Source organism: Mauremys reevesii, linkage group 25 (genome assembly GCF_016161935.1).
Source record: "Mauremys reevesii isolate NIE-2019 linkage group 25, ASM1616193v1, whole genome shotgun sequence".
Taxonomy (NCBI): domain Eukaryota; kingdom Metazoa; phylum Chordata; order Testudines; family Geoemydidae; genus Mauremys; species Mauremys reevesii.
Genome location: NC_052647.1, coordinates 1,147,715 through 1,172,237, shown reverse-complemented (window position 1 = coordinate 1,172,237; position 24,523 = coordinate 1,147,715). Strand labels below are relative to the sequence as shown.

The 24,523-nt window shown below is 50.1% G+C and overlaps 1 protein-coding gene across 2 annotated transcripts; it reads right to left on the bottom strand.

Moving 5' to 3' along the window:
* Window positions 1-11: 11 nt before the first annotated feature.
* Window positions 12-16,318, bottom strand: LOC120390811 (E3 ubiquitin-protein ligase TRIM39-like). Of its 2 annotated transcripts, XM_039513697.1 has the most exons (6): window positions 15,825-16,318; window positions 14,362-14,457; window positions 10,989-11,219; window positions 4,899-4,921; window positions 4,706-4,806; window positions 12-869 (listed from the first exon to the last, which is right to left on the bottom strand). In XM_039513697.1, exons 1-6 carry the CDS (start codon window positions 16,251-16,253, stop codon window positions 325-327), a joined length of 1,425 nt encoding a protein of 474 aa, XP_039369631.1. In that variant the 5' UTR covers window positions 16,254-16,318; the 3' UTR covers window positions 12-324. The 2 variants fall into 2 exon arrangements, with proteins under 2 accessions (XP_039369631.1, XP_039369632.1); XM_039513698.1 differs by lacking the exon at window positions 14,362-14,457.
* Window positions 16,319-24,523: the final 8,205 nt, after the last annotated feature.

The following is a 24,523-nucleotide window of genomic DNA, read 5'->3' as shown; positions in this document are numbered from 1 at the left end:
TAGGTGGAGAAGTGGGGACGCAGCACGCTCAGGGGAGGAGGCGGAGCGGCGGTGAGTTGGGGAGGGAAGCTAATTTTTCCCTGTGGGTCCTCCAGCCCCGGAGCACCCGCGGAGTCGGCGCCTATGCTGGTGTCTCCTGCCCTCTCTAGCTGGTGATGTTCAGATTATCCATATATGTGTCTCATCCATTTTTGAATCCCACTAGACATTTGTCCCCCTCAATACCCTGTGGCAGTAAGTTCCACCAGTGAATTATGTGTTGTTAAGAAAGCCTTTCATTGGTAAGTCCTGAAAGCCCAAGGTGCCAAGGCCACAGTGACTGGCTCATGGCTGCTGTGGGCCCGGTTGGAGGGTCAGCGGTGCATCATTCAGGCCGCCTGCCCGCACCCCCGGGTAGAAGTATGGCCGCAGGGGCTCCGAGAAGGTGTCGCTGAAGGTGTAGATGTGAGAGCTACCATTCACATTGTAGAAGGACACCTCTCCAGCCTCATAGTCCAGGAGGATGCCAATCTGCCGGGGCTTCACTCTCAGCATGAGCTCAGTCAGGGGGGAGGTGAGCGCTGCATACTCATCCCCATTGCGCAGCCACACTGTCCAGAAGCCGGTCGCTGGTGAGGGTGTGAATATTCCCTGCCTGCTCACACGCTCCTCACAGACCCCCAGTGTCCAGCAGGTCTTGTCCCCCACCTCCACCTCCCAGTAGTGCCTCCCGGCTGTGAACCGCTGCCGGCCCAGGATGCAGGTGCACGTGTCAAACCGCTCGGGGTTACTGGGGACGTCCTGCCTCTTGTCGCCCACCCTCACGCTCCGCCGATCCTGGGACAGGAGCAGGTAGGCATTGGCTGTGTTGGGGTCCAGAGTCACGTCCACTAGGGACAGAAAGAGAATCACATGGTGCATCCCATTCACGTCTGTTGGTTAGTTATGTCCTGCCCTTTCCTAGCACCTCCCTCAGCGGTGCTGTATAGACTGGAATGAATCCAGCCCCAACCCCCGGGAGCTGGGTCAGTGTCATTATCCCTGTATGACTGAGGCACAGAGAGGGGGAGAATTGCCCTCAGTCACACAGGGAGTCAGCAGCTAAGCCAGGAGGGGTTCTGACTTTCCATCTCCTGATCTAAGCGGTAGACAACCCTCCCTCACAGATCCAGGAATAGAACTCAGGAGCGCTGACTTCCACCCCCAGCTCCCCCATTCACACCCACTAATCTCACTCCCCGCCCAGAGCCAGGGATAGAACCCAGGAGTGCAGATTCACAGCCCAGGGCCGCCCAGAGGATTCAGGGGGCCTAGGGTGTTCGGTGGTGGTGGGGGGCCCCCACTGCCAAATTGCTGCCGAAGACCCAGCACTTCGGCGGTGGGTCCTGGGGCGTAAGGACCCCCTGCTGCCGAATTGCCGCGGAAGATGCTCTGGGGGCCCAGGCCCCACAAGAGTTTTCCAGGGCCCCCGGAGTGAGTGAAGGACCCCACTCCAGGGGCCCTGAGAAACTCTCGTGGGGGCCTGGGGCAAATTGCCCCACTTGCCCCCACTGGGCGGCCCTGTCACAGCCCCCCACCCCATACCCACTAGATCTCACTCCCTGCCCAGAGCTGGGGATAGAACCCAGGAGTCGTAATTTCCAAGGTTGTTTCCTAACCACTGTCCTCTTAAATATTCCTCCTAGAAAGCACACTAGGCACTGCCTGTGATTGGCAGGCACTCAGTTCGACGTGTGTAGAAATCACCCCCTTTCCTCCCAACAGCTGGGCCTGTTCCTTTGGCAGAAGGTAAAGAATGTCATTGGATGGTTATAAACATAGCTCTCCACTAGCCATGTGCGGAAAGGTCCATGCCGCTCCCTTTGGTACAACTGAAATCCTCTGGGGCCAGGAAACACAATCTGTTCCCACCCTGAGTGAACAGAGCTGTCCTCTGTTCTAACTCAAAGCCTCAGCTACCCTCAGTGGCTGACAAAGTTAAAACGAAACCACCATGATTTGATATCTTTGATGAAATGATACATTGGGTTGACAAAGGTAAATGACTTGGACTTCTGTAAAGCATTTGACTTGGTAACACACAACATTTTGATTAAAAACTAGAACAATGTAAACTGAACATGGCCCACATTAAAGGATTAAAAACTGGTCAACTGATAGATCTCAAAATGTAATTGTAAATGGGATTCATCAAGCAGCTGTGTTTCTAGTGGGTTTCTGCAAGGATTGGTTCTTGGCCCCTGTCATAAACATACAGCTAAGGGTAGCATAAAATCCCTCCTTTACCTGTAAGGGGTTAAGAAGCTCAAATAACCTGGTTGGCACCTGACCAAAAGGACCAATAAGGGAAAAAGATACTTTCAAATCTGTGGGGGAAGGTTTTGTTTGTGGTCTCTTTGTTGTTCTCTCTCAGACAGAGAGGGAACAGGTCAGGAAAAAAACATCTCCTAAAACCCTACCTGAAATAAGCATCTAAGATTACAAAAATTGTAAGTAATAGCAAGGAAATGTATTAGATTATCTTTTGTTTTAGCTTGTGAATTTTCCCTATGCTAAGAGGTAATTTTATTCCTGTTTTGTACTGGGATGCAGAATCAGAGGGGAATCCTCTTGGTTTTAAATCTTTTTATTTACCCTGTAAAGTTATCTTCCATCCTGATTTTGCAGGTGTGATTCTTTTACTTTAAAAAAAAATAAAATTCTTCTTTTAAGAACCTAGTTGATTTTCTAAATCCAGGGATTTGGTCTGTGCTTACTTTGTTAACCTAACAGTTGGTATATGATTCTGAGACAAAGCCGGAGCCAGTAGCCCTGGGAATGATGGAGAAAGGAAGAGAGAGTTGAGGCTGTGCAGCTCAAGCCAACAACCCTTAATCCAATGACTGCTTCATCTTGAGCAGATGCTTCTGAATAACAAATTCCCTTCCAAACTGAGGTGGCACCTCCTCTCCTCCCTCTACCCCCAGATGATACACAGGAATGGGCCCAGGCTGTCTGGCTGTGACAGGCCCAAGGATCACAGACCTTCAGTGTCTGTGCCAGGCTGGGGCTCGCAGCCCTTCAACCTCTGTGCCAGGCCTGGGGCTCGCAGCCCTGCAGCGTCTGCACCAGGCCCAGGGCTCGCAGCCTTTCAGCATCTCCACCGGCCTGCAACTCACAGTCCTTCAGCCCAACTCTTTGGGACTCAGCCCCAGCCACTGAAAAGTTGGGATTTCTTTATTAAGCAGAAAGTGGATTAGTGCCCATGACTCAAAAGCAGACAGGCTGTGTTCTTGGAGCAAGGCTCTTCTCTGCGCAGGGTCAGACCCTGCCTCACAGTGTCCTTACCTTTCCTGAGTTGGTGTTTATATCCTGTAGCCCTGGGCATGTTTCACTGGCCCTCATTTTCCCTAATAAGGGAGAGGTTTGCTCCTTCCTCTCTTCCCGAAGCCCGAAGGATTGTCCGGCCCTGCTGAGCTCTCAATGGTTCCCTGTGACTGCCTTGACCTCACAGCCTGTCACGTTTCCCACTTCTGGTTTGGAAGGAACATGCCTGCTAACGTACAGCTGGTCTGGGCTTGGTCAGATGCTGGATGAGGCCAGTGCAGGGTCACAGGCAGGGCTGGTTTGTAGTTTCATAATTTCATAGAATTTAATGGGACATTGGACTATCTAGTCTGACCTCCTGTATAACACAGGCTAGACAGTCCTTCTACCCTGACCCCCCTTCCACCTGGACACCCCAACACCCCGTTGAGCCCAATGACTTCAATCAGATCAAAGCATTCCAGTCCCCAGGAGACTCCGTTGTTGTGGGCCACAGGTAGAGAAGAGGAGAGATTGAGGTGCTGCCAATGCCCAAGGCCCCTGCTAGGGAATTGATTAGGTAGGATCTGCCCAGATGATCCCAGCAGGTGATCCCTGCTTCCTGCTGCAGAGGAAGGTGAACACCCTCCCACCCATTAGGTCCCTGCCAGTCTGATCTGATTCCTTCTTAATCCCAAATCGCCAGATTGTGACTCTGAGCATGTGAGCACAACCCACTAGCCAGGCATCTACACAGAGGATTCCACACAGCACAGCTGGATTGGTTTGTGGGCAGGAGGGCTGCATTGGGCAGTGAGGGGTCTGCATCTGGGACCTCTGCTACTGTACAAAGGACACTGTCACGCCTCCTGAACATTGCCGTGTGGCTGAGTGTGGCTCTGGTAGGGGCTAATCAGCCCTACGTGTCCTGGGTTTAGGAGCTTCTTCTCTAAAAATCCCTGGCTGAGGTAGGTAGGGGAACCTAGATTGGCCCTGGATCTAGGCAAACCATGGTGATTTTGCTCTGAATTTGGGACTTTGTTCAAGCATAAAACTGCAGGCAGATCTAGGAGATACACACAGGCCCTGCAACCAGAGCTGATGAGCTACACATTTGTCTAACACACACACACATACACACACACTCATGTATGCAGTCACACCCACAAGCACACATGCTCACTCTCTCTCACACACATTTATGTGCTTGGCATTTGTGGTTCTTCTCTGGTCCTGTATTTCCTCCACAGGGCTCCTGCCCCTTTCATCAACATGCTAAATAAACCTGCACCTCAGCATTTTGTTTTGGGGACTCATGCCTTTGACCCAGAGATCCATGAGCCCCAAATCACACAGCCCCATGAGCTCCCCTGCATTCCCTTCCCACAGACTGTGCCATGCCCAGCTCCTGGTTGCCCCCTTTGTATCTTCCCTCCTTTACCTCTGTATCTCTGCAGTGTTTCCCTCACCCTGGGGACCTCATAGGGATCCTGTAGCTCCGTGTGAACAGCCTCTGGCTCCTGAAGCTTCACACTGTGGCTCCTAAGGAGAAGACATTATCTGTTTAGCACACGACAGCCAGCCATAGGGACCTCTAACGGGAACACAATGGGGAACTGAAATGTGCCTCCTACCTGATCAAGGTGCTTTTCACATCCTAAAGGGGAGAGAAAACACAAAAGCAATTAAAGGTCTGCCTCTTACTGAGGATTTTCCATGCCAAGCCAGATCTTTGCCCAGCCAGTCCAGTATCCTGCCTCCTCCAAATTCATCTCTCTCTCTCTTCCAGCCTTTGCAGCCCCAGGAAGCCCAAGTCCTCTTCCCTAATGTACAGGGCCTGGGACCCAGATCCTCCATGGTATTTAGGTGCCTAACTCTCACTGATTTCAATGCCTTAAATACCTTGGAGGATCTGGGCCTGGGAACATACAGAAAAAGCTCAACTTTCATTTTTTAAAACGTTCAGTTTCTTCTTCTCTTGCAAAGAGGCTTGGGAACGTACCTGGTAGAAAACAGCCACCAGGGGATGGATGGTGAGTGGTCGGGGTGACACTAAACTTGGAGGAGGAGTAGATACGCTGGAGGGTAAGGATAGGATACAGAGGGACCTAGACAAATTAGAGGACTGGGTCAAAAGAAACCTGATGAGGTTCAACAAGGACAAGTGCAGAGTCCTGCACTTAGGAAGGAAGAATCCCATGCACTGCTACAGACTAGGGACCGAATGGCTAGGAAGCAGTTCTGCAGAAAGGGACCTAGGGGTTACAGTGAACGAGAAGCTGGATATGAGTCAACAGTGTGCCCTTGTTGCCAAGAAGGCTAATGGCATTTTGGGCTGTATAAATAGGGACATTGCCAGCAGATCGAGGGATGTGATCATTCCCCTCTACTCAGCACTGGTGAGGCCTCATTTGGAGTACTGTGTCCAGTTTTGGGCCCCACACTACAAGAAGGATGTGGAAAAACTGGAAAGAGTTCAGCAGAGGGCAACAAAAATGATTGGGGGTTGGAGCACATTACTTATGAGGAGAGGCTGAGGGAACTGGGATTGTTTGGTCTGCAGAAGAGAAGAATGAGGGGGGATTTGATAGCTGCTTTCAACTATCTGAAAGGGGGTTCCAAAGAGTATGGATCTAGACTGTTCTCAGTGGTACCCGATGACAGAACAAGGAGTAATGGTCTCAAGTTGCAGTGTGGGAGGTTTAGGTTGGATATTAGGAAAAACTTTTTCACTCAGAGTGGTGAAGCACTGGAAAGGGTTAGCTAGGGAGGTGGTGGAATCTCCTTCCTTAGAGGTTTTTAAGGTCAGGCTTGACAAAGCCCTGGCTGGGATGATTTAGTTGGGAATTGATCCTGCTTTGAGCAGGGGGTTGGACTAGATGACCTCCTGAGGTCCCTTCCAACCCTGATATTCTATGATTCTATGGTACCAGCCTTGGGCTCAGGAAATTGAGGTTCCGTTTCTGGCTCAGCCATGCACTCCTTGGGTGAGTCACTGAGTCTCTCTGGCCCTCAGTCTCTGTACAATGGGGATAACAGCACTGCCTAGTCCCAGGGTGTGTGAGGATAAATGCATTAAAGACGGGGAGGCTCTGACACCATGGCAGCCACATAAGCGCCACAGAGAGAGAGGGCTGTTAACTGCAGCATGAAGCACAGACTTCAGCAACCCAGCTCCCAGCCCTGTCTTGCACAGGGCACCTTATAGACTAACAGACGTTTTGGAGCATGAGCATGCATCCGAAGAAGTGGGTATTCACCCATGAAAGCTCATGCTCCAAAACGTCTGTTAGTCTATAAGGTGCCACAGGACTCTTTGCTGCAGTGCTGTGCAAGACAGGACTGGGAGCTGCTTTTACAGATCCAGACTAACACGGCTACCCCTCTGATACTTGCACAGCACTGTGCCTTGCTGTGGCTTCAGCAGATCATGCCTTTCTGAAGCCGGACTTGATCAGGAGTTGGTGGAGGGTCTGCAGCGAGCGCAGAAAGACTCTCAGGAGTATCAGGATTTCCAATGGTATCGCTGGAACACAAAGTGTTCCTGATCCTCCCAGCCAATGGCCTCATAGAGTCACTCCAATGCCAAGCAAGCAGGAAGGTCCCTTGGGACTGGCAGGTGCCTGCCTTGAAGTAGCTGAAAACGGTCCATGAGACAGAGAGTGATACTGAAAACTAAAATTCAAAGACCCACAGAGGTCACGGCCAGGAGGGACCATTCTGACCATCCAGGCTGAGCTCCAGCATCACCCAGGTCAGAGGCTCCCCACAGTGACCCCAAAGGGCCTCGGGAGGCTGCTCCAGTGGCTGCTCCCATTCCCTGTTACAAACCTCCTCCCAGTGAGTGGGCCGCCAGGCTTCCAGGCTGGGCAGCAGGGAAGTGGGGCAGGAGGACCCTAGCAGAGGGGTAGGGCAGTTTGGCAGCTGGTGTTGGAGGGCAAGCTGCCCACTCCTCCGTCAGTATCAGCAATGGTTTTCTCTTCTCTGTCTCTTTTTACTCACTCTCTCATTCTCCCCTCTCACCCGCTCACTGCAGAGCCCGGTCAAGAGTGGGTGGTGGGTATGACAAAGTGGGAATTGTGGATAATATTTTTGGGGGCTGTCAAGCAATTAAAAAAATTAATCATGATTAATCACACTATTAAACAATAAGAGAATACCATTTATTTAAATATTTGTGGGTGTTTCCTACATTTTCAAATATATTGATTTGAGTTACAACACAGAATACAAAGTGCACAGCACTCACTTTATATTTATTTTTATTACAAATATTTGCACTGTAAAAACCAAAAGAAATAGTATTTTCCTTTCACCTAATACAAGTACTGTAGTGTAATCCCTTTTATCATGAAAGTTGAACTTACAAATACAGAACTATGTACAAAAAAACTGCATTCAAAAATAAAACAATGTAAAACTTTAGAGCCTACAAGTCCACTCAGTCCTACTTCTTGTTCAGTCAATCTCTCAGAGAAACAAGTTTGTTTACATTTGCAGGAGATAATGCTGCCTGCTTCTTGTTTACAATGTCACCTGAAAGTGAGCAGAGGCATTCGCATGGCACTGTTGAAGCCGGTGTCGCAAGAATATTTACGTGCCAGATGCACGTAAAGATTCACATGTCCCTTCACGCTTCGACCACCATTCCAGAGGACATGCATCCATGCTGATGACAGGTTCTGCTCGATAATGATCCAAAGCAGTGCAGACTGATGCATGTTCATTTTCATCATCTGAGTCAGATGCCACCAGCAGAAGGTTGATTTTCTTTTTTGATGGCTTGAGTTTTGTAGTTTCTGCATCGGAGTGTTGCTCTTTTAAGACTTCTGAAAGTATGCTCCATACTTTATTGCTCATAGATTTTGGAAGGCACTTCAGATTTTTAAACCTGGGGTCAAGTGCTATAGCTATATTTAGTAATCGCACATTTGGTACTTTCTTTGCATTTTGTCAAATCTGCAGTGAAAGTGTTCTTAAAACGAACATGTTCTGGGTCATCATCCAAGACTGCTATAACATGAAGTATATGGCAGAATGCAGGTAAAACAGAGCAGGGGACATACAATTCTCCCCCCTCTCCCCCGAGGAGTTCAGTCACAAATTTAATTAATGCATTTTTTTTTAATGAGCATAGATTGTTTTTAATCAGCATAGAATCATGTCTTCTGGAATGGTGGCTGAAGCATGAAGGCGCATATGAGTGTTTAGTACATCCGGCATGTAAATACTTTGTAATGCCAGCTACAAAAGTGCCATGCAAATGCTCGTTTTCACTGTCGGGTGACGTAACTAAGAAGTGGGCAGCATTATCTCCAGTAAATATAAACAAACTTGTTTGTTTTAGCAATTGGCTGAACATGAAGTAGCACTCAGTGGACTTGTAGTCTCTAACATATCACATTGTTTTGTTTTTGAGTGCAGTTATGTAACCAAAAAAAATCTATATTTGTAAATGGCACTTTCATGATTGAGATTACACTTCAGTACTTGTATGAGCTGAACTGAAAAATACTATTTCTTTTATTTATCGTTTTTACAGTGCAAATATTTGTAATAAAAATGATAATATAAAATGAGCACTGTACACTTTGTATTCTGTATTGTAATTGAAATCAATATATTTGAAAATGTAGAAAAACATCCACAAATATTTAATAAATTTCAATTGGTATTCTATTGTTCAACAGTGTGGTTAAAACTGCAATTAATCATAATTAATTTTTTGCATTAATTGCGTAAGTTAACTGTGATTAATCGACAGCCCTACTATTTTTATGAAGCCTTTGTGTGCCTCAGTTTCCCCTATGTGCTAATTTGTTACCTAGTGGGTGGGAAAGGACTGCTTGTTCTCAGGGCAGGCTAGGAGACAGAGGTGTGGATGCCTGGGCCTTAATCCCCAATTCAGTGGAGCATCTGAGAAGACAATGGCAAATCCAGACACCAGAACATTGACACTTGGCAACCAATGACCCAGAGGGATATGGACTTCCCCATGGTCGCCCATAGGGAAGCTGAGCAACAACGCCACAGCATGAGACCAAAGGACTGGCAGGGTATGGGGTGGGGGATAAGAGCTGTCTGCTGGAAGGAGTCAGGGCTCTCACCTGGAGTCGGCTCTGGGTTAACCAGAATGGACCATGCTTTACCCTTCACTTCTCTAGGCTACCCTAAAGACTTCCTGTGCTGTGTTCCAGTTAATGAATAAACCTTCCCTCTTTGACAATGCTGTCCGAGTGCCACTGCTAATGGTGTGAGATGCATTAGGCCCTAACAAGCGCACAAGTCTCCATCAGGGTCTGTCTCAGTTGGACTCGCTAAACGGAGCTCATGGTATGAAGCAGGAGTGTTGCAGGCCCAGAGGTCCATTCTAAGGAGGCAGTGAAGCCGTGTGGTTTGTGCTGGAGGAAGATCAAGACCCCTAGGGAGTCTACCACTGAAGGGGTTCCTCCTAGAGACCGTTCCAAAGCTGGGGCCATAGCACCGATCCTGTGGATCTGTGTGTGACACTGCTTCCCATATTTTTCATAGTAATATTATGATATGATTGTGTCATAATCATAATGTATTTTATGCAAGACAGGTCATGTAAGGTATCACTGGAAAGGTTATGATTTACTGAATATGATTATCCTATTTGTATGCATGTATCATTTTTGTATCTAAAGTTGGGAATATTGACTATACATCTGTACTACAAAAGAGTTTGCACCTGGTGAACGCCAACCAGACAGAATGCAATCGATCTGGCTGGCTAGCTGGAACAAGTCAGTGGACAATTAGGGAGAACAATTGGTCTTTGAAGATGCTAATATGCCACCTTCCTGAGGAGCTTTCCTGGGCTGCTACAAACCGCCTCTGACTCATGGCTGCTTTGACACTGCAGGATCATGTATTCAAGTCATCCATGATAGGATACCAGTATTTTTCCATTGAGGGGGGTGGGAATCACAGTAAAAGACAAAGGATTTCCACCATATGTAAATCCTATTTAAGGCAGCAGAGTGAGATAATCGAGTTCATCTCCCCACCCAAGATGATTGCTGTAAACACCTAAAACTGACCTGGGGAAGAAAGGACTGAACCCAGGCTCAAGGGTGTCTGGCCTGTGAAAGAAATACCTGGAGTTTTAAGCTGCAAGCAAGAGCAATTTGCCTTCAAGAACCTTTGCAATCTGCCCAAAACAACCTTTAGGATGAGAATTTGCTAGTTAAAACCAGTGTCTTTAGTATATTAAGCTTAGCTTGTGTGTTTGTTTCATTTGCTAGGTAATCTGCTTTGATCCGTTTGCTATCCCTTAGAATCACTTGTTTTCTCCAAAACCAGTCAGTGGAATTCATAACTGGGGTGGAGAGCAAAAAGCTGTGCATCTCTTCCTCCACAGTGAGGGAGGGAGTGGATTTCAATGAGCTGATGCTGGACAGTTCTCTGTGCAGCCCAATACGACACAATTTTGGGTCTACACTCCAGAGGCAGTGTACACTTGAGTGCTGGGCAATTCCTTAGCTGAGCCTTCCCATGCAGAGCTGATCTCAGCACCTGGGTGAATACAGCTGCAGCTGGGTGTGTCCCTACCTGTGTGTGTGCTGGAAGGGGGCTTGAGAGCCTGTCACAGCAGCATAGAGTAAGGGGAACCCAGGTTGGTGGGACAGGTGGGCTCAGTGGTATCCCAGTTCCATGTGGCACCTGGGGAAAACCTGTCACATCGTGAGAGGGGCTCTCACCTTGAGCAGGTCAGCGGCTGGCTGCTGGCATTTCTGCTCAATCTCCGTTATCAGCTGGGCCAGGCTGGAGCTCTGCTCTACCAGGAATGCCGCGTTCTCCTGAAGCTTCTGCAGGGTCTCCTCCTCCTCCTCCTCCAGTCGGCACACGAGGAGCTGCTCTTCCTCTTCTAGAGCCCGATGGCGCTTGGCAAACTGGGCTACAATGACCTCTCTCTGCGCCCTCACCTTGTCCTGCAGGGGCAGAAACCATGGGGGTGAGGGCAGGAACCTTAGTGGGATAAGGCCAAATTTGACACAGGGCAGTTTGCTGAGGGTTACGGGATAGTAGGTAGTAGGCTGGTGGGCTGTTTACTGGGGGGGATCTAGAGGAGGTGGGTTGGGCCTCACACAGGGGCGGCTCTATGAATTTGGCCACCCCAAGCAGGGCGGCATGCCGCAGGGGGCGCGCTGCTGGACCCGCGGCTCCGGGGGACCTGTTGCAGACGCGCCTGCGGAGGGTGCGCTGGGAGGGCGGCAGGCGGCTCCGGCAGACCTTCCGCAGTCATGCCTGCGGGAGGTCCGCTGGTCCGCGGCTCCGGTGGACCTCCCGCAGGCATGACTGCGGAAGGTCCGCCGGAGCCGCCTGCCGCCCTGCCGGCAAAATGCCGCCCCAAGCGTGCGCTTGGCGCGCTGGGGTCCGGAGCCGGCCCTGGCCTCACAGAACGTTTCCGGGATCTAGAGGTGGTGGGTTGGACACAGGCCATTTGTTGAGGGTCTAATGGCTGTGCACTGGGCCCCACAGGCCATTTGCTGGGTGTCTAAGGGTTGTGGGTTGGGAACCATGGCCCATTTTCTGGGGATTTAAAGGAGAAGGGTTGGGCCTTGTGGGATCTTTTATGCCAGAGGTGGCCAAACTGTGGTTCATGAGCCACATGTGGCTCTTTTAATGTTAAAGTGTGGCTCACAGAGCCCCCCATATCCCCCCTCCATTCTCCACCTACCAGACTTCAGGAAGGAGCTTGGGACTTCTGCCTTGTAGCAGGGTGGTGGGGTAGAGGTTTCTGCCCAGCATGGAGGAGGGGGTCTCAGGGCTTCAGCAGGAGTGGGGCTGAAGCCCCAAGCCCCGGCAGGCACCTCCTGTGGGGCTGAAGCCCTGAGCCCTGGCAGGCACCTCCTGTGGGGCTGAAGCCCCGAGCCCCGGGCCCCAGCTCTTGAACTTCCGAAGGTTGTCGTATGTGGCTCGGAGGGCCCATAAGTTTGGTCACCCCTCGTTCATGCTATAATATTATGCTCCTAGCACATTGTAACAAACTGCCCCTTTGTCCCTGCTATTGTCCTCCCTTGCCCCTAGGGTGCCCCCCCTTCATTCTGTCATCCCCACTTGATCTTGCCATCATGCCCCTTAGCTCCACCTCCTATTCTTGAGCTATTAGTGGGGCTGGTGGAAATTCTTTGTGCTAGAGGTTTTCCCACAGAAAATGGCTGTTTGGTCAGCTCCAGTGGGTGAGGTTACACAGGCAGGGGGCAGGAATGGCTCCTGCTTGGCACACAGTTCCTGCAGTTCCAGACTCCTCTGGGCTCATCTGCACTGGCGTGCCACCTCAGCCCCACAGCAGGGCAGGAGGGAATGCCAGCCAAAGGATAACGGAGCACACTGATTGCACAGCCACGAGCTCCGCAGCCTGATGAACCAGCCAGAGGCAAGGTCCACTCTGCATGGACAGGGGCAATGCACGTCCCCCCACCTCCGACACACACATGCGCACACGCACACACACACACACACACTAAGCAACCTGTGGGCGGGGCTGAAGGGCTGAGATCTACCCTCCCTTCTGTGTTTGCCAACAAGATGCCAATTGATGTCCATTGCAGAAGTGGATATTTTTGTGTTGTGGAAACTTGTCTGCTGGCAAGTGGACTGAGAACCCCCCAAACTCAGTCCATGAGTCTCTAAATAGATCATCAGCCAGCAACAGCTTTCAGTCACTGCTGGATTGGACCTGGAAAGGGGTGAAAGACTCCACATCCCATCAGCAGCCCCTGAGCCATGCAGTCCCCACTGCACTCTGCCATGTGCTCTACAAAGCCCCTCCCAGCTCTGGTGGCTCTGGCTAAGCCTGTCCGGCTGGCCTGGTGCAGCAGTACTTTGGTTCCATGCCATGCCAACAGGGCCAGGAATGCCTCAGGGCTCAGGGGCTCCCCTCTCCCCAGGAGCCCAGTCCCTTTCTCCCCCACGCAGTCACGGCCATGGGCTGCATTAACCCTCATGGGGCTGAGGCTGGGAGTGAGGGGCAGGGCTGTGTCACCAAAATGCTTTTTACTGTTGGCAGGAGGAGGTGTGGACTCCAGAGGGTTCAGCCACCACTCTCCCCTCCTGCCTGGCAGGGCTGGGGAGAAATCCTCACCCCACAAGCCCTGTCCCTCTTCCATTGATATGCAGGAGCTGGGATTGCTGCTCCTTTGAGGATCTTGTGCCTGCCTGTCACTCCCAATGGGCCCTGGCAGAGTCAGGTCGGCATTGTGAGTGCCCATTTCCTCCCTGCCACCATCCCCCCACCCCTGAGCACAGAGATGTGGGCTCTTGGAGTGAAGATGGGGCATGGCAGCGGCATAGCTGCTTCGGGGAGGAGGAGGGGAGCATTGCCCTCCCCAGCAACAAGCCATGGCAGGGAGTCAGGCCGAGCCATGCACGATGAAGCTGGGCCCAGCCCCCCCTCGGACGGAGCGGAGCTGGGAGCAAGCCCAGTACAAGAGCTGATCAGACTCTGTGGTGACACAACACTTCCTGGTCCCTCAGATTGTGCAATAAGCGGAGCTTGCACAACTGCCCTCGCAGGATAGTTTGAAAGTGACTCAATCAGGATACTGGGGAAACAGATTCATTTGCGAAATGTGGGAGGCTCCAGCTATAAATAGAGCAGGGGGTGTAGGGGGACACACACGGTCCAAGCGGCCCTGGCACCTTGCCACATGGGCGCATTATGATAAACTGTTGTGATTGAGCTAAGCTGGCCTCAGGCTGGCAGCAGAGGCTGAGGAGTGTGACTACGATGCCATTCTGCTGTATGTTCTTCTCTTGGGAACAGTGCAGCAACGGGGCCCTCCCCTCTGCCAGACTTATGTCTTAGTCCCCTGTGGAGGGAATTTTCCATTCGTGCCCCACCGGGATGCTCCATCATAGTCTCAGGGCCTGATTCTGATCTCAGTTACACTGGGAAAAATCAGGAGCCACTGGAGTTAAATTGATGTAAAACCAATGTGAGCAAACAATCAGGTCCTCAGTGTGAATGTCCCCCCTCAGCAAATGTGCCAGACCCCCGTGCTATTGGTTGGGGCCCACAGTCCCATGGCACAGGGGATGCTGTGGTGGGATCACACTCACGACACCTGCCTTCCACTGGGTGGTTTTCTTCCCCTCTTGGGCCTGGAGTTTTGCAACCTCCCCCATCACTTGTCTCAAAAGATCCAGAGCTTCCTGCAGTTTCATCTGTGGGGAGAAAACAGGGCTGAATCCTCCCAGTACCCACTTAGAATTATAGAATCACAGAAGATTAGGATTGGAAGAGACCTCAGGAGATCATCTAGTCCAACCCCCTGCTCTAAGCAGGACCAATTCCCAACTAAATCATCCCAGACAGGGCTTTGTCAAGCTGGGCCTTGGAGATTCCACCACTTCCCTAGGTAACCCATTCCACTGGGGAGCTCAAGGAAGGATTCTGAAATTGGGCTCCAATGCCTGCAGAGAACCGCTCACCCTGGGGTCCTCGAGCTGTGGACACCTCAGGGCTGTCAGAGGTGACTGGGCAGGGGTCCTGCTTCCCTCTTCTCAGCAGTTATCCATTCCAATACAAGGGCTCAGGCTCGGCTCCAGGGGACAGCGGTGGGGGCTGCCAGCTGGAGCCCAGTTCTGGGTAGGGAGCAGCCAGGTAGGGCCCAGCTCCACCTAGGGAGGCAGCAGTGAGGGAGTGGCCAGCCAGAGCTCGGCTCCAGGGTGGGAGCAGCAGTGAAGGGTCAGGTAGATGGGGCTCCCTGCCAGGGGGCAGCAGTGAGGGGGAGGCCAGACAGGACTCACCTCCAGGTAGCAGTGGTGAGGGGGAGGCCAGATGAGGCCCGTCTCCAGGGAGGGGGTCATAGGTGCTGGAACTGCAGGTGCTAGTTGCGGCAGCACCCCCTGGCTGAAAGTGGTTTCCATCATATGCAGGGTTTACAGTTTGGCTCAATGACTCACTATACAAATTGTTCCAGCACCACGGGAGCCGGGCAGCAGTGAGGGGGAAGATAAGCGAGGCTTGTCTCCGGTGATCAGTGGTGAGGGGAGGCCAGATGGGGCTCTCCTCCAGGGGGCAGCAGTGATCGGGAGGCCAAAGCCTGGCTTCACAAGGCGGTGGCAAGGGGGCAGACAGCCAGTGCCCAGCTCTGCGGCAGAAGTGGTGAGGGGCCCAGCAGCAGCGTAGAACCATGTCCTCCATCTGTTTGTTCACATGCTCTTGGTCTGGGTGCCCAACCTGCTCCAGCAGGTGGGGTCGCAGCCTGGTAAGCTGTGTTGGGGAGAGAACCCCTCACAGCCGCTCCTTGGATGCCCTTTCTAACTGAGAGAGCTCTGTTCATGGGCTCTGGAGGATGGAGAATTTCTCCATGGCTACAGGTGGGACCACCCAACCAGGGCCCAGGGCATGGGTCAGCGACAGGCACCTTCCCTGTCTAAAACCCCAGGCAGGAACCACAGCCCAGCCTCCCAAGAGCCCAGATCTCAGGAGGCTGGGAATGGGGGTGGAGCACATCCCTGGGGCTTTGCCCGGCAGCCCCAACCCCTCTCATGGCTCTGGCTAGTTGGATGCTTGTCACTGCTCCTACCTTGTAGTCCTGGGCAGCCTCCTCGATGGGGATCACAGTGTGGGAGCGGTGCACCCGGGACTTGTCGCACACAAGGCAAATGGCCTCCCCATCATCCTCACAGAAGAGACGCAGCTTCTTGCCATGCTTCTCGCACAGCTTCTCCTTGGGCTCCTTGTCTGGCTGCAGTGCCAGCTGCTCGATGCCCTCCACAATGTTCGCCAGCTGCTTGTTGGGCCTGAATGTGGTCTGCAGGAACCCTGCTCTGCACTGAGGGCAGAAGAACACCCCACTTGTGGAGCCCTCCCACCTCTCACAATAGTCGGTGATGCACACACAGCAGAAGTTGTGCCCACAGTCGATGGTCACAGGGTCCCTCAGATACTCCAGGCAGATGGAGCAGGACACTTCATCTTGGAGCTTCTCCACCAGGTTATTTCCTGAGGCCATGGCTTCTGCACTCAGAATATTTCCACTTGCAGGGCTGCCAGCCAGTCAGCAACAGGAGTTCCTCCTTCCTGGCTTTCTCTAGCAGGGCTGCAGCAGGAGGGGCTAGAACAGGGAGGGACGGACACTGGAGAGTGGGGGAGGGACTGGAGGCTGCTGTGCACTGCAGATTTGGTTTTGATTGCAATTTCCCCCTCGGAAGCCCTCAGTGGGTTTTATTGCTGGGAATTTCCTCTCCAGATTCCCAAAGGCATCGGAACGGAAACAGCTGTGGCAATGCGTGGAGTTTAGGCTTCGATACTTGTCTAGCCAAGTCAAGAGCAGTTCACCATCCAGAAAGCTACAAACCAGATTAATGGGTTTCTGCCTCACCCCATCCCCGATGCCCAGCTCTGCTTGGAGTGCCCTGACACTCCTGCTGCTGGTGCGAGGTGAACCCAATGTTAACCTTGCACTAGGGAACTGAACCATCTGGAACCGACCCAAGCCAGTGCTCCCACCCCAGCCACACTGGATCAGTTCAAGAACCATTGCAGTTTTGCGTCACGTCTGCACTAGTTGTTGCATTATCAACACTCTCTGGATACCTATCCCACAATTACTATCTCAGCTCTCAGACGCAGTGCTTTATGGGAGATTTTGAAAGGCCGCTGGTGTGTTGTGGGACAGTCGCAGAATGGCTAGTTGAACTCTTTTAGTTTGTCCCTGTTCACACTGGTACTAAAATAGTCCAGACCAAAACTGTTTAGCCTGAATCTGTCCTTTAGACCTGCTAAAAGTCTCATCTACTTCAGCCAGTTCTTAGGGTGCTTGGAGCACTCTCGGTCAGGAAACTAGTTCACTAAAAGTAGGTCATGCTGCCTTAAACAGCCTGGAAGCTGGTCTGTACTATAGCACTCACAGGGTCAAAAATCAGTTTAGCAGCGCTGTTTTTAAAACCAGCTAAAAGTTTCTTCAGCATAGACAGACCCTTAAATTCCAGGCCCTGACATAGAATCATAGAACCATAGGGTTAGAAGGGACCACAAGGGTCATCTGCCAAGATGCAGAATTTAGGTCCATCTGCAAATGATGGGGTTGGGCAGGCTTCATCTTAGACTACAAAGAACTAAAATATTTGCTCTTAAGTAGAACTGGTAAAAAAAAAAATGATGGGACCGTTTTCCTTTGGAATATGGTGCTTTGACAAAAGCAAAACGTTTCACAGGAACGTGTCAATTTCAGCATATTTTCCAACAGAAGAGTTTTGAAACTATGCAAAATGAAAACAGGACATTTTGTTTTGTTCTGATTTTTTTATTTAATCTTCTCTTTTATAATATATTAAATATATTATTAAAATTAATATATTATAATAAATGTATGTATATATTTAATATATTCAGTATTTTATATCAGTGTTCTGACATTCTCATATAAAAATGTATAGATTGGATGCTTTGGTGTTTCAAAATTTCAGAATTTCCATTCTGCTAGATATTTCAAGATTTCAACTTTTTGACTCAATGCAGGACAAAAAAGTAAATTTCAAGATGTCAGAATTTCCCACAGGATGGAAATTGTGTGTTCGACTCTAATTACAAATTACAAATACCCTGGCACCTAATGCTGATGCTCCCAGATGAATGGCAGTGTAGCTGTCATAACCAGGCAACTACATATTTGATTCATTTTAAATTGGTGCCTGTCAACACAGTATCTGAGGGCCAAGTATCTGCCTCCCAACAGGAAAAATGACACTCAATCTCTCTTCCCTGTTAGCAAGAACTGGACTTTTTTTAAAATTTAATATAAAGGTGCATGGGTGTTGGTGTTTACACTAGAAAGTTGTACTGCTTGAGCTTTACTAGTATAGTTAAAGCAGTACAAAGCAGACACAGATAAAGGTGCTTTATACCACTAGTATGGCTAGTCCAGTACCGGGAGGAGAATAAGCTATATTGGTGTAAGGCATTTTTATAAAGAATAACTGTGTCTGCAATAAAAGTTGTGCCAGGACAATTATTTCAATAAAAATAAATAAATAAACACACTCGTAACCAAAATAGTTATATAAAAAACTGTGTAGACCAGGCCTTTAAATGTTATAAAACATCATAATGAAGGTTGCTTGTACTGTTACCCTGAAAACAGAATTTAGGTACCCCCAGAATAACTCACCTATTGCCCCCTCCTGGGTTTACCAGGGGCTCCCTCCAAACAGCTCACCTGTTTACCAATCAGGGCCGGCTCCAGGAACCAGTGCAGGAAGCAGGTGCTTGGGGCGGCCAATGGAAAGGGGTGGCACGTCCGGGTCTTCTGCGGCGGGTCCCTCAGTCCAGGTGCAGCTCCAGGCACCAGCGCAGCAAGTGCGTGCCTGGGGCGGCAAGCCGCAGGGGGCGGCCTGCCAGTTGCTGTGAGGGCGGCAGTCAGGCAGCCTTCGGCGGCGTTTCTGCAGTTCTGCGGGAGGTCCGCCGATCCCGCGGTTTCGGTGGCAATTTGCCACCAAATCCGCATGATCGGCAGACCTCCCACAGAAATGCCACCGAAGGCTGCCTGACTACCGTGCTTGGGGCGGCAAAAAACATAGAGCTGCCCCTGCCTCAGTCCCTCTTGGAGCAAAGGACCCGCTGCTGAATTGCTGCCGAACAATGAAGTGGCGCAGTAGAGCTGCTGCTGAACTGCCGCAGATCGTGGCTTTATTTTTTTTTTCCCTTTCACTTCGCTGCTTGGGGCGGCAAAAAAGCTGGAGCCGGCCCTGTTACCAATCTGTTCTCATTAGGTATGGGTCTCCAGGGTGGCCGAGGAATATCTTGGGCTGGCCAGGGGGGTCTCTGTTTCAAAAACATCCCAGAACAGCTTGGTCTTGTTACCACCAGAGGACATGGATACAGCCTTCCAATTAATGATTGACATAGGCAGTGTTCTTTCCAAAACAAGGCACCTTTTATTGGTGCAAACAACAACCCCTGACACATTAATAATCTGAAACACAAATCCCCATCACCGAAACCATTCTGTCTTTTCCTCACAGGGCCTCTCCCTGTGAGCTGATTGTGGCTCTTTCCTGGCCCTTAACGGACTGAACCAAGTCTGATCTCCCTGGGATCTCAGTCCAGCCTCAGCACAGGCTGTCCTTACATCTCCCAGAAGGCCTGGTTCCTAGTCACATGCTGCCCCTTGTCATGTGACCCCTACACTCCTTCTCTCTTCTTTGAGAGGTGGCTGAACCTGGCACAGGTGCAGCTGAGCCCCACCTCCGTAAAGGGCCACCTCACTCTGTGACAATCTGAAATTGGGACCTGTTGGGTTAACACACATTGTTTGCAATCAAAAGTGCTCAGGACACAACGGAAGAGAAAATCCTTTTACTGTATTTAAATTATTCCAACTGCAAGTGAATGACAGAAAATATGTCCAGAATTCTTTCAATAGTAGCAGAAAAATGCCTAGATGCATAGATTTTAAGGCCAGAAAGGATGATTATGACCATCTAGTCTGACCTCCTGTATAACACAGGCCGTAGAATGCCATCAAGTGGTTCCTCCATCAAGCCCATAACTTCTGACTGAGGCAGAGCACATCTTTTGGACAGACATCCACAGGCATTACAGCCAATTTGGATAACAGAAAATCTTTCATGGAATTAAGGGAAATGGAGATAAAGAAAAACCTCTAGAGAGGCTGTGACTGACGTTCAAAAAAAGAAGCCAGGATAACAAAAGCAAGGGCCCAGGACTGGCTGTCAGGAAGACTTGCCGTTTTCTATTTCTGGCTTTGATATTGAGTCACTGTGACCACAGATAAGTCACTTCGCTGCCTGCCTTAGTTTCCCCAATGAGAAAATGGAGTTCAATGAGATGGGATTTATTATGTCAATTTTACAGGGTGGGAAAATGAGACAGAGATGTGGGCCCTGTCTACACGACACACCTGTAGTGTGTTTGTAAGCAGGTGGCCCCTCCCTCACATTTGGCTCACACTCCAGCTGACATGGTTCGTTATCATGTGTATGTCCTTTGCTCCACCCCATGTGAGAGCAGGGCTAGACACCCTTTTCCGGCTGTGCAGGAGGGAACAGATACTTGGTGCCTCGGGTCTCTCAAAAACTACCTGTGATGTTATCTGATTAAAATATGACCAGATACATCATTGTTTCAACCAATATTGTACAAAGGTTGTCGAGTGAGGTGTCTACGAAAAAGTTACGATTTGCTGGTTATGATTATACTATCTGTATGCATGTATCATTTTTGTATGTGAAGTTATAAGTATTGGCTCTATACTTGGATTTCAAATGTTTGCTCCTGGGATAACGCCCACAAGGTAATGCCCAGCAGATCTCAGAGGGACTATTCAAGTCAAGTGGCTCATCAAGAAACACTTGGTTGACAATGGCCCATGGGAGACGCCCATCTACACTGAGTGGACTGTCATGTAAACGTGCTGTCTGGAGTGTAGGTAATGGCTTCCTGCAATGACTGAGGGAAATTGGGCATGAGCATGTGACTTGCCCATGTGACTCCAAACTCCATCTTGTTGCTGTAATTTTCCACAGTAAAAACAAAGGGATGCCCTCCACATGGCAAAAGCTATACAAGGCCCTGGAAACACCTCCATTTGGTCTTCAATCCTGCTTCTTATCTCTGGAGGAACTTTGCTACAAGCTGAAGGTCTAAACAAAGGACTGAATGACCCATCCGAGCTGTGGATGTTATTTATTCCATCACTGCTACAAGCCTGAACCAAGAGCTTTGCCATTACTGTATGTAATTGATTCCTTTAACTAATTTTAACTCTCACCTTTCTTTCTTTTTTTTATGAGTAAACCTTTAGATTTTAGATACTAAAGGATTGGCACCAGCATGGATTTTGTGTAAGATCTAAGTTATATATTGACCTGGGTGTGTGGATGGTACTTTGGGATCAGAAGAACCTATTATTTGATAAGACTGGTTATAAAGAACCACTCATCTCTGAATTCAGGGTTTTTGGTTGTGATATAAGAACTGGAGTGTCTGAGGAAACTGCCTTTATGTTTTCTTGTTAGCCAATATGGTGAAACAGTTAACTTTTGTGCCTGGTTTGGTATATCTTATAAAAGAATAACCACCAGTTTGGGGATGTATTTGCCTATTTCTCAGTAGTTCATCCTGAATTTGGCATCCTCAGTTGTGACCCACTAAGGCACGGTTACACTAACACTTTATTCAATGAACTGGAAGTAAATATAAATCATTGCTGATAACATTTGTGGATGGAACACAATCTGGCAAAGTGATAAATAAAGATGACAGGCAGTGATGCAGAGTGATCTTAGATCACTTGATAAACTGGACCAATTCAAACATAAGTTTTAACAGAGCCAAATGCAACGTCATTTACCTAGCAACAAAGCATGGAGGCCACATATAGAATGGGGGACTGTATCCAGGAAAGCAGTAACTCTGAAAAGATTTAGGGGTCATATTGGGCAAGTCACTCAACATGTGCTCCCACTGAGATGCTGTGGTGAACAGGGCTAAAGCCATCATTAGACGTATGAGCAGAGTCATGAGTAAGGTAGGGAGGAGATACAATATCGGCGAGACTGAGATTGGAATAATGCAGCCCAGGGATTTCCCTAGACTCCCCCACTCCCCTTGAATTTCCCCAACACCCCGCCACACCCCAGTTACATGCAGTGCTGCCAATTTAGTTGTTAGTTGGAAATTGAAATTGAAACATTAATACACACTTTGAAAGCATATACAGTATATGAGAAAATACTTGTACCTGAGAAAGCATAATGGGTTTGGAAAGTATGACCAAAGACTAGCCTCCTCACACAGCTGTTATTTATGACAATGTCGGCACATTTGTTTTGGCTGTATTGGCCTACCTAATAATTTCAAATTATGATTTGTAAGCAGGGTCGGAATGAGCTCTCCCCTGACAGCTAGTGATGAGCCAAGGGTGGGTGGAAAGGCTTCAGGACCAGACTGTGTTTACGTGAACTCACCTAGGTATCCAGTAGACAGAGCTGTGCTGCCCAAGTGATCGATTTTGGCTGGTGTTGAGTCACAAATCACTTAAGTATTAAATGTGGGGGTTATGAAATGTCGTTCTCCTTATTGTATGAGTAAAGGGCAGCAGAACTGTGCTTAGCCTGACTGAATGAGGGGGTCTTCCTCAGTGCTAGGGCTTGCCAGGACTGAGCCCCGGCACCTCTAGGCTTGGCAGTTCATAGCCCTGGGACCTCTGGGCTTGTCACATCAGTTATGAAAGTAACAAACTTGCTTGAGCCGCAGCACCACTTTCATTACAAATTAAGCACTGGTCACCCTCAACTGAACTGCACTCCCTAAGCAGGAGGTATGCATGCCATATCCCAGTGAAGAGAGAGAGGGTGGGGCACAGGAGTTTTGCTTGGTGGCGTGGACTCTGCCTAAGTCACTGGCACTATTTGACCTGCCCCTCTCTCCTGTTTAGAGAGAGAGCTGATTAGGTTCCATAGAGAGTCTGGTTTATTAAATGACCACTAGACTGAAATCACTTTACTTTACATACAATAGTTTAGTTATATAATATATAGAAAGAGACCTTCTAAAAACGTTAAAATGTATCACTGGCACGCGAAACCTTAAATTAGAGTGAATAAATGAAGACTCGGCACAGCACTTCTGAAAGGTTGCCGACCCCTATTATATAGAATCTTATTTCTTGACTAGAAACAATATGCACACAACTTGCCGCCTCAAATGGAGTTTCCCAAACACTTCAATTCAAACACATGGGATTAGAGAAAACCAGTTTATTAACTACAAAGAGATTTTAAGTGAGTACAGGTAATGAGACAGAAAATTCAGCACCATCCACCATGTTGGTTGGGGGATGTAGAACAGTGCAGCCGGTCCCAGGGTTTAAGGGAGATCCTGCTCCCTAGTGGCCCGGCTGCCAGCTCTGAGGCTGCACCTGGGAGCTCTCCCACTCTGCTGTGGGCTAAAGCCTCTGTCTTTCCCTTGTCAGGCTGTGCCATGGACCCCACCTACCAATCCTCTTTCCTCCTTGCTATCCTCGTTGGGATCCGGCTGCTGCTGCTGTCTGCTCTGCTCCTCTGGTACTGCAGGTGCTGGATGAACCTGGCCGAGAGAGCCCCTCATGCCCATGGCAACCAGGAGTTCAGTATTTATAGGGCTAGAAGCTGTGCCCCTAGCAATGCTCAGTGGTGCCTGATGCTTGCTCCGAAGCCTCTGGAAGGGCTGCCAGGGCTGGCCTTAGGGAAAATGGTGCCTTGGACAAACTTGTATTTTGGTGCCCCTGGCCCCCGTGGGCTCCCCAGACTCCCCACCCCCTAACTCCTGCACTGTGCTCCCTTCGCCCCTAACTCCTACACCCCACTTCTGTGCCCACATGGGGAAATTGACCTGGATGCATGGAGCAGCTGACATTGCTGCTCGCTCCTCCCATGAACACTGCTTCTCCATGCCCACCCTAGGGGGCTGTGAGAGGGGGAGCAAGGATTGACGTCAGGGCTCCCCACAGCCAGGTCACTTTCCCTACCTGGGCTGCGTAAGGGGTGGGCAGGGCAGGAGAGCAGCAGCTGCTGATGCTCACCTCACAGCACAGCCCATGTGGGGAAAGTGACCTGGATAGATGGAGTGCTTGGTGCTGCTTCTTGCTCCCACCCTCACAGCTCCCTGGGGGGGGGGGGCATGGGAGGAACATGGGGGGGGCAAGCAGTGTCTGTGCATCACCATCCACCGCCCCCATGTTCCTCCACCAGGGCATCTGGGCACACACACCCCACACGGTGCTCCCCTGCCAGCTTCTACACTGGCAGCGTGCACCTCTGCACTGCCACACGGCACCCCCTTGACCGTGGCAGCCCTAAGGTCAGCCCTGCTTGCTGCTATTGTCTGTGGATGGGACTGAGCCAAAGCCCAGCTCCAGGACTCCCTGAACATTGGGATGTCTAGAGGGGGTGGCATGTTTCCAGCTTCTGCCTGGCCCAACACCTCACTGATACCAGGCTGTAGGTGCTGGCCTGGCCTCTCCTGCTGCTTGGCCCCAACAGGAGGGAAAAGAGGGGCCAAATGTTGACGGAAGTGGCTGAGTTTGCTTGTATCCCGAACGTGGCTGTGGGGGAGGAACTGGTGCCCAGCCTGAGCCTGTAAACTTGGCATGAGTGGGGGGGCTTCTCCTAGCCTAAGAACGGGCAAAGATATTCCTGTGGTAGCCTAAGTGCAGCTTCTTAAAAAGGTGCCTTTGCATTTACTTCTCAGGCTGAAAATGTCCCTGTGCAGGGAGCCTGC